General features: G+C 47.3%; 1 protein-coding gene across 1 annotated transcript; it reads left to right on the top strand.

Moving 5' to 3' along the window:
• Positions 1-617: 617 nt before the first annotated feature.
• LOC123069738 (coatomer subunit beta-2) lies at positions 618-9,393 on the top strand. Its single transcript, XM_044492681.1, has 4 exons — positions 618-2,764; positions 3,710-4,219; positions 8,138-8,223; positions 8,818-9,393. The coding sequence occupies exons 1-4, from the start codon at positions 713-715 to the stop codon at positions 9,020-9,022; spliced, it is 2,853 nt and encodes a 950-aa protein (XP_044348616.1). The 5' UTR covers positions 618-712; the 3' UTR covers positions 9,023-9,393.
• The last annotated feature ends 1,288 nt before the right edge of the window (positions 9,394-10,681 follow it).

Genomic DNA, 10,681 nt, shown 5'->3' with positions numbered 1-10,681 from the left:
CAGTAGTGGATGCAACTGAGAGAGGAAATCGAGGGGAGGGCGTTGGCTTTGTGGTGCTCGCGGGATGAGAAGATGAAGAGAGAGAACACGAGGAGATTGCGTCGGCGCTAGAGGAAGAAGAAAGACTAGTGGATGAGAAAGTTGCGGAGAAGATAAGAAAGAGGAACACAGGTTGTGGGGCTCACCAAGAAAAGCTGGAAACAGATACACGAGAGACGCACGATCAACTTCAATCGCTCGCACGCCACGCGGCCGGCAGCCCGGCTATAAACGTTTCTCTAATACTCCCTCCGTTCCTAAATATTTGTCTTTCTAGATATTTCAATAAGTGACTACATACGGGGCAAAATGAGTGAATCTACACCTTAACTCCCTCTGTTTCTAAATATTTATCTTTCTAGATATTTCAATAAGTGACTACATACAAAACAAAATGAGTGAATCTACACCTTAAAGTATGTTTATATACATCCGTCTGTGATAGTTCATTGAAATATCTAGAAAGACTTATATTTATAGGGACAGAGGGAGTATAAATTTGGTAAAAGTTTGATTAATTCTTATACGCGAAGTAAAAAGAAAGGAAAGAAGTATATATACGAACAACACCCCTCTTCCCGCTCCAACCGCCCAGATCCAGATCCACTCTGTCCAGCCCTGATCTAACCACCGTTAACCCACCCGCCGGCGCTTCCGGCGCGCGTCCGGCGCCATGGACAAGCCGTCCACGCTGCTTGTCCACTTCGACAAGGGCTCCGCCGCCATGGCGAACGAGATCAAGGCGGATCTGGAGGGCAGCGACGTCGCCGCTAAGGTCGAGGCCATGAAGCGCGCCGTCATGCTCCTCCTCAATGGCGAGACACTGCCGACGCTCTTCATCACCATCGTCCGCTACGTCCTCCCTTCGGAGGATCACACCATTCAGAAGCTGCTGCTCCTCTACCTCGAGATCATTGACAAGCGCGACGCCGCCGGCCGCGTTCTCCCGGAGATGATCCTCATCTGCCAGAACCTCCGGAACAACCTGCAGCACCCCAACGAGTACATCCGCGGCGTCACGCTGCGGTTCCTCTGCCGCCTCTCCGAGCCGGAGGTGCTTGAGCCGCTCGTTCCTTCCATTCTCGAGAATCTCGAGCACCGCCACCACTTCATCCGCCGCCACGCGCTCTCCGCCATCTCGGCTATCTACCGCCTCCCGCAAGGCGATCAGCTCATTCCGGATGCACCCGAGCTCGTCGAGCGCGCACTCGCGTCGGAGCAGGACGCCTCCGCCCGGCGAAACGCGTTCGTCATGCTCTGCCTCTGTGGGACGGAACGTGCTGTGGCTTACCTGCTCTCCAACGCCGAGCGTGTCATGGAGTGGCCCGATCTCCTCCAGATGGCCGCAGTAGATCTCATCCGCAAGGTCTGCCGCCCTCCAAACCGTGCCGACAAGGGCAGGTATATCAAGATCATTTTCTCCCTCCGTTCCTCTCCAAGCACCGCGGTTCTGTATGAGTGCGCGGGTGCTATCGTGTCTCTCTCCTCGGCTCCCACTGCAGTGCGAGCTGCCGCCGAAACATACTGCCAGCTCCTCTCATCGCAGAGTGACAACAATGTCAGGCTCATTCTCCTGGACCGTCTGAATGAGCTGCACACGTCACACCGGGATGTGATGGTGGATGTAGTAATGGATGTGCTGCGTGCACTTGCCAGCCCGAATTTGGATGTCAAGAGGAAGGTGCTGGATTTGGTGCTCGATCTGCTCACTCCTCGTAATGTGGAGGAGGTGGTGCTTTATCTCAAGAAGGAGGTGGTCAAGACACAATCAGGGGAGCTTGAGAAGGGTGGTGAGTACCGTCAGATGCTGGTGCAAGCGATTCATGCATGTGCTGTGGAATACCCAGAGGTGGCTGGATCGGTGGTGCACCTTCTCATGGACTTCCTTGGTGACACTAATGTTGCTGCGGCAGTTGATGTTGTGTTATTTGTGCGTGAGATCATTGAAACTAATCCCAAGCTGTGTGTGTCCATGATACAGAGGCTGAGTGATACCTTCTACCAGATCCGGGCATCCCGTGTCTGCTCAATCGCTCTCTGGATCCTTGGTGAGTACTCCCTATCTTTATCAGAGGTCGAAAGCGCCATTGCCACTATCAAGCAGTGCCTTGGGGATCTACCATTCTTCACTATCTCAGAGGAAGGGGAGACAACTGATTCCTCCAAGCCAGCCCAGCTGGTGGTGAACTCTGTCACTGTGTCTTCCAGGCGGCCTGTTGTTCTTGCAGATGGCACTTATGCCACACAGAGTGCTGCTACCGAGGCCATTTCGACTCCATCAGTTACTCCTGGATCATTAGCATTGACCCTAAATCTCAGATCACTCATTCTGTCAGGCGATTTTTTCTTAGCTGCAGTTGTGGCATGTACCCTTACCAAACTGGTACTAAGGCTGGAGGAGGTGCAGCCATCGAAGGTTGAAGCAAACAAGGCCTGTACTGGGGCCTTGCTGGTCATGACGTCTATTCTGCAGCTGGGACTATCCTCCTACCTTCCCCAACCGATTGATAATGATTCATATGACAGGATTGTGCTTTGTGTGAGGTTGCTTTGCAATACTGGTGATGATGTGAGGAGGATTTGGTTGCAATCATGTAGACAGAGTTTTGCCAAGATGCTTGCTGAGAAGCAATTCAGGGAGACAGAGGAGATGAGGGCCAAGGCACAGATCTCTCATGCCCAGCCAGATGATCTTATTGACTTCTACCACCTCAAGAGCAGAAAGGTAAGTAAAAACTACTTATCAGTTGTTGCTTTTGCCCTATGGAAATTGCCACATTTTCTTTGGCTAATGCTTAATTGGCAGCTGGCTTTACAACCATTCTATTTCCAAGCTTCTAACAGTAAATGCATTACTTGGTGCTTGGCATCATGAATCTAATATTTGTTGAGAAGTTATTGCATAGCATATGGAGTATTCTTATCTTGCATCCAGGCAAAATGGATTTTGTAATTGCTGTACAGTCAGCATTAGTCTCTTGATCCTTAAGAATGATACGTGTATACCATGTCTGGTAACATTTTTACTTGCCCAGTAGTCCTAGAAGTCCTCGCCCAATTTCTTTTAGCATCTTTCAATGCATTTGGGTTTTAAAGAAAGCTTGATTAGCTTTTCTCACGCTCTTTTTTGTATACGACAGTATTACACGTGGTAGTTCACTAATGTGTGTTTGTTGTTTAGTTGTTAATACCCTTGTTTGAACATGAATGCCTTAGGTTTATGTGTGTTTATTGGATTTGATATACTTGCCAAATGTCAGGTTGTCTAGATTTTTCAAGGAGGATAGTTAGGAAACTTTTATCTTCTTTGACTGGATAGAAAACCTACTGATCAAGACAGGTTTTACGCATGTTAGGTTGATACACGTGAAATGGACCAATTGCTTCTAAACAAAAGGGTTTACCTTAGCGTTGTACTCCCTCCGCCCGGAAATACTTGTCGCTCAAACGGATGTATCTAGCAGTAAAATACTTCTAGATACATCCGTTTGAGAGACAATTATTTCCCGACGGATGTAGTATATAGCAAAGCTTCAGTAGAAATTATCTGTATCATTGTGTATTGTCTTGGATGGTGAGCTCATAATTGCCACAACTTGCTAGCGTGCTGCTTTATATCTGTTCATCCCCTTGTTAAAACAAACTTGGCATTTTCTATTTTGTTTCCTAGGGCATGAGCCAGCTTGAGTTGGAGGACGAGGTCCAAGATGATTTGAAGGCTGCAACTGGTGGATTCACCAAGGAAACAGATGATGCAAATAGACTTAATCGCATTCTTCAGTTGACTGGGTTCGGTGATCCTGTATATGCTGAAGCATTTGTGACAGTTCATCATTATGATATTGTACTTGACGTTACTATCGTTAACCGCACAAAGGAGACACTTCAGAACCTTTGTTTGGAATTAGCTACCATGGGAGACCTCAAACTTGTTGACCGTCCTCAGAACTATACTTTGGCTCCTGAGTCAAGCAAGCAAGTACGTGCCAATATCAAGGTTTCTTCAACAGAAACTGGAGTCATATTTGGGAACATTGTTTATGAGACATCCAATGTGATGGAACGATCAGTGGTTGTCCTAAATGATATTCACATTGACATCATGGATTACATCTCACCTGCTACGTGCGCAGATGTTACTTTCCGGAACATGTGGGCAGAATTTGAGTGGGAAAACAAGGTAATATGCTTCTTTCTTTGCACAATGGAGTCCTTGGGAAACTTCATCTGCACGATGTTCCCCATTCTTTGTAGCAAGTTACCTTAGCTGATTACAAAATTTGCTTAATTGTTTTTTTGTTCATGTAGCCAAGATATATGTAAAAATCTATTAGATTTAATGTCTCTGACTTGACCAATTGCTTTAGGTAGCTTACTCTACTACAACAACAACAACAAAGCCTTTAGTCCCAAACAAGTTGGGGTAGGCCAGAGGTGAAACCCATAAGATCTCGCAACCGACTCATGGCTCTGGCACATGGATAGCAAGCTTCCACACACCCCTGTCCATAGCTAGCTCTTTGGTGATACTCCAATCCTTCAGGTCTCTCTTAACGGACTCCTCCCATGTCAAATTCGGTCTACCCCGCCCTCTCTTGACATTCTCCATACGCTTTAGCCGTCCGCTATGCATTGGAGCTTCTGGAGGCCTGCGCTGAATATGCCCAAACCATCTCAGACGATGTTGGACAAGCTTCTCTTCAATTGATGCTACCCCAACTCTATCTCGTATATCATCATTCCGGACTCGATCCTTCCTCGTGTGGCCACACATCCATCTCAACATACGCATCTCCGTCACACCTAACTGTTGAACATATCGCCTTTTAGTCGGCCAACACTCAGCGCCATACAACATTGCGGGTCGAACCGCCGTCCTGTAGAACTTGCCTTTTAGCTTTTGTGGCACTCTCTTGTCACAGAGAATGCCAGAAGCTTGGCGCCACTTCATCCATCCGGCTTTGATTCGATGGTTCACATCTTCATCAATACCCCCATCCTCCTGCAGCATTGACCCCAAATACCGAAAGGTGTCCTTCTGAGGTACCACCTGGCCATCAAGGCTAACCTCCTCCTCCTCACACCTAGTAGTACTGAAACCGCACATCATGTACTCGGTTTTAGTTCTACTAAGCCTAAACCCTTTCGATTCCAAGGTTTGTCTCCATAACTCTAACTTCCTATTTACCCCTGTCCGACTATCGTCAACTAGCACCACATCATCCGCAAAGAGCATACACCATGGGATATCTCCTTGTATATCCCTTGTGACCTCATCCATCACCAATGCAAAAAGATAAGGGCTCAAAGCTGACCCCTGATGCAGTCCTATCTTAATCGGGAAGTCATCATTGTCGACATCACTTGTTCGAACACTTGTCACAACATTATCGTACATGTCCTTGATGAGGGTAATGTACTTTGCTGGGACTTTGTGTTTCTCCAAGGCCCACCACATGACATTCCGCGGTATCTTATCATAGGCCTTCTCCAAGTCAATGAACACCATATGCAAGTCCTTCTTTTGCTCCTTGTATCTCTCCATAAGTTGTCTGTACCAAGAAAATGGCTTCCATGGTCGACCTCCCAGGCATGAAACCAAACTGATTTTTGGTCACGCTTGTCATTCTTCTTAAGCGGTGCTCAATGACTCTCTCCCATAGCTTCATTGTATGGCTCATCAGCTTAATTCCACGGTAATTAGTACAACTTTGAACATCCCTCTTGTTCTTGAAGATTGGTACTGATATACTCCTCCATTCTTCTAGCATCTTGTTTGCCCGAAAAATGAGGTTGAAAAGCTTGGTTAGCCATACTATCGCTATGTCCCCGAGACATTTCCACACCTCAATGGGGATACAATCAGGGCCCATCGCCTTGCCTCCTTTCATCCTTTTTAAAGCCTCCTTGGCCTCAGACTCTTGGATTCGCCGCACAAAACGCATGCTGGTCTCATCAAAGGAGTCGTCCAGTTCAATGGTAGAACTCTCATTCTCTCCATTGAACAGCTTGTCGAAGTACTCCCGCCATCTATGCTTAATCTCCTCGTCCTTCACCAAGAGTTGGCCTGCTCCGTCCTTGATGCATTTGACTTGGCCAATATCCCTCGTCTTCCTCTCTCGGATCTTGGCCATCTTATAGATGTCCCTTTTGCCTTCCTTCGTGCCTAACCGTTGGTAGAGGTCCTCATATGCCCGATCCCTTGCTTCACCAACAGCTCGCTTTGCGTCTTCGCCATCTTGTACTTCTCTATGTTGTCTGCACTCCTATCCAGGTATAGGCATCTGAAGCAATCTTTCTTCTCTTTGATCGCCTTCTGGACCTCATCATTCCACCACCAGGTATCCTTATCTTCGCTTCTCCTTCCCCTGGACACTCCAAACTCCTCCGAGGCCACCTTACGGATGCAAGTCGCCATGTTCATCCACACATTGTCCGCATCCCCTCCTTCCTCCCAAGGGCCCTCCTTAATGACCCTCTCCTTGAACGCCTGAGCTACCTCCCCCTTGAGCTTCCACCACTTCGTTCTAACGACTTTGACATGCTTATTCCGCTGGACACGAATCCAAAAGCGGAAGTCAGCAACCACCAGCTTATGCTGGGGTACAACACTCTCTCCAGGTATCACCTTACAGTATAGGCACGCACGCCTATCTTCTCTTCTCGAGAGGATGAAATCAATCTGGCTAGAGTGTTGGCCACTACTAAAAGTCACCAGATGTGATTCTCTCTTTCTAAAGAGGGTGTTAGCTACAATCATGTTGTAGGCTAGAGCAAAGCTTAAGACATATTCTCCTCCTTGATTCCTGATGCCATAGCCAAAGCCCCCATGCGCCCCTTCAAAACCTGTGTTAGATGTACCCACGTGGCCATTGAGGTCTCCTCCTATGAAGAGCTTCTCACCAATCGGTACACTCCTAACCATGTCTTCCAGGCCTTCCCAGAGCTCCCTCTTGGTGTTCTCATTGTGGCCTACTTGTGGGGCATATGCGCTGATAACATTGAGAACCAAGTCCTCAACTACCAGCTTGACCAGGATAATCCGGTCCCCCACGTCTCTTGACGTCTACCACTCCATACTTGAGGCTCTTGTTGATCAAGATGCCCACACCATTTCTGTTTGCAGCCGTCCCCGTGTACCACAGCTTGAAGCCGGTATCCTCCACCTCCTTCGCCTTCTGTCCTCTCCGTTTGGTTTCTTGGACGCAAAGGATATCAACACCTCTCCTCACCGCTGCATCAACTAGCTCCCGAAGCTAACCTGTCAGAGACCCTACGTTCCAGCTACCTAAGCGAATCCTCCTAGGCTCGGCTAGCTTCCTTACCCTTCACACTCGTCGAGTCAAATGCGAAGACCCTTGCTCATTTTCCACTACATCCGGGCGCCGATGTAGCGCACCACTAAGGATGCGACGACCCGATCCTCGCTCACTTGCCACCATATCCGGATCAAGATACGGCGCGCCACCTGGGGGGTGACGGCCCGGCCCTTGCCCATTTTCCACCACACCCGGGTTCCGATGTGGCGCGTCGCTGAGAGGGTTACGCCCGAACGAAAATCTTTTGGGTTTCATCTCCATAAGAGTGGCTGAGTTTTTACGTTGGCTTGCCAAGCCTATCACAACCCTCCTCCTTTACCAGGGCTTGGGACCGGCTATGTTGAGACAACATAGGTCTACTACACTATTATTATCCATAATTCATGGCAAGTAGGTCATAGACTTATGTCCCCCAAATCAAGCTGCAATGAGAAACTTTAAGCAATAAGCTCCAGTTATTTGCTGAAATACTGTTGCCTTTTAGCTTCTGACCTCTGTTGCTGAAGCAGTCATTATCTTAAACTACTTTGTGGGTTATTTCTTATCAATCGTGCTTGTGTGAGTTCTTTATATCAGACTTCTTAACTTTTACTTTGGTTGACTTTATTGTTATTATTATTTGCTTTGAAAACCTTCTCTAAATGTTGTGCTCTGTCATTTCATCTGGCTCATATGGAGTGCATTTAAATTGTCATGTTGCCCCTTTGTATTGTGTTTACAAATTTCTTGTTATTTCGTATTTCAGTTTTTTACCACATCTTTATGTGTCCTTTTATCAGGTTGCAGTGAATACTGTAATTCAAGATGAGAAGAAATTCTTGAATCATGTTATCAAGTCAACAAACATGAAGTGTCTAACACCACTGTAAGTTTTACACAATGGACTTCGTATGCTGCCTTGCAAACAAGAATTATGAGTGCTTTGTTATGTACTGGCATAGTTGTTTGTGGAGTATATGTTTACATGTACAAGGCATGTACACTTTTACATGGTACCAATATGTGTGCGATCATTAGTCAGATGCATGAATAATTTAATTTAATTTACACATGTAGAATATGGTTTAAACATTTGAGATGTAGACTTCAGTTGTGAGTGCCTATTTAAGTGTTCAGTGATGACCTGTTAAGATTCCTAAACTCAACATTTCTTTCATAAACTCAATGCTAAGATTCCTAATTTCTATGTAGGATTAATCCGGAAAAAAATTATGAGCTGCTTTCATATTATATAACTGACAACTGAGCATAAAATTGCACAAACCGAAGCATTTATGGTGCTCACATAGTCATGCATGACATATAAATAGGGCATCAGTTTTGGTTATTCTGATGCATTAGAATTTTGACAGCTGTTTTTGATAAGGTGATTCACTGATTCTGCTCTTGAGGATAGCTGGTTAGGTTGTGCAGTCCATTGTTTATCTGATTACGTCTGTAATGGAATTTCCGAAACCAGGTCTGCGCTTGACGGGGAATGCGGTTACATTGCTGCTAATCTTTATGCCAAGAGTGTGTTCGGAGAAGATGCTTTGGTGAACATCAGCATTGAGAAGCAAGTCGATGGCAAGCTTAGTGGTTACATCAGAATAAGGAGCAAGACACAAGGAATCGCGCTCAGCTTGGGAGATAAGATTACCCTCAAGCAGAAGGGAGGTAGTTAATTCTGATGTTGCCTGCTCACAAACACCGGATTGTATGACATGTTTCCTTCAAGAGATCCACTTGCCAGTGTCATACTAGAGGCACAATGGGATTGATTGAATTAATTACAGGAAGTTTTTGTGTACAGAATATCAAAGAGAAGAATGATAAAAGAAGAGGATCGTAGGGAAGTTAGTCTTGGGAGCTGAAAAACGATCTTGACACTTTCTTTCGCGATAGGTCTTTCTTGATAAATGGCGTTGTAGAAATAGACGTGGAATTTCTATTGTTGACCCTTACAGGTAGATCAATTATGATACTGTATTACCGACCTTCCTTCATATAATACTGTTGCCTGTTTTTATCTGGAGAAATATACTACATTTTTTTGCGAGAAATGTACATATTAGAGTATCTACAACTGGACTTTACAAATCTGACCCCTCAAACGCCCGCGGACATGGTTAGTACACTAACCGGTCAAGCCTCAAATTTCCAATCTCACAACCGGACACCTGAATTAGCATATCTCAAATAGATACAAACTCATGCAACTATGTAAATGATGCTATATCGTTCGGCTACTACAACATGCTATCGGACTACCAAAATTTGACATGTTTGGCTATGGTGGAGAAGATCATCCACGGCTGCCCTTGCTCTTCCTGGCGTCCTTGCAGTCCTTTTTGCGAAAGTATCGGTCGAATACGCAGTAGGGATCGAGCCGGATCTGCTCGTCGCTGGAGCTGTCCTCGCCGTCGTTGTCCTCCTTCTCCTTGGTGGAAATCTTGCCATGGCACGTACCGCCCGATTCTGCTCTCGGGCGAGAGCGCACGTGTTCCCCTGTTGCCGCTTCTTCATAATGCGGGCGCAGATGGCTTCCTCCTCTGTGGCCGCCCGCTCCGCCGCATCAGTTGTCGCCTGTCGGCAATGAGACGGGCCTCAGCTGCCCTTATTCTCCTTCCCACGCTGGACAGACCGATCCCGGTGGGACTTATAGTTTGCCCCACCAGTGATGGGGAGGTAGAGATTTTTCGACTGCCGGGACCGCGATGATCCAGCCCCAGAGGATCCGAGTGCCCATTGAGCCGACACTATGGAGTCGTGCTGGACAGATCCCGCCGTCGGCCGGGCGCTGTCCTCCGGGAGCGGCGGAGTGCAATGCGGACGTCCATTGCCTCCTCCAACCTGCACGGGATGACACCCTAGTCGACGGATCCGAACTGGTCGGAGTCAGATCCGCTGCTCGCCATGCCGGAGATGGCCGAAGATCGCCGGACAGGAGCTTGGGTTGCGGAGGAGATTGAAGTGAAGTGGCTAGGGTTTGGTCCGACGAACGAATGGGGATGAGTATATGTGGGATCGGGTGGCAAAGCGTGGGCCGCGTCCGACATGGCGGACGCGCCCGGGAGCCTCCATATTCGCCCCATATTTGGGCTGGATATAAGGGGTGCTGGTTAGCCTGGGTGTTTGAGGCCCGTTTGAGGTGATCGTCTATGTCGAAACTTCGTGACCGGTCACTAACATGGCGGTCAGTCCGGACATATGAGACGGGTTCGAGGCGTCCGACTGGAGATGCTCTTATTCACAAAAAAAAAGAAAATGCATCACAAACGCTATAAAGAGGGTGCTCTATTGGTGGCTTCGGAGCATCTGAACGTGAGTCGTTGGATGCCTGT

This window comes from Triticum aestivum, chromosome 3B, assembly GCF_018294505.1.
Source record: "Triticum aestivum cultivar Chinese Spring chromosome 3B, IWGSC CS RefSeq v2.1, whole genome shotgun sequence".
In the NCBI taxonomy this organism is placed as follows: Eukaryota; Viridiplantae; Streptophyta; class Magnoliopsida; order Poales; family Poaceae; genus Triticum; species Triticum aestivum.
The sequence above is the reverse complement of the archived record's forward strand: the minus strand, read 5'-3'. Positions and strand labels throughout refer to the sequence as shown.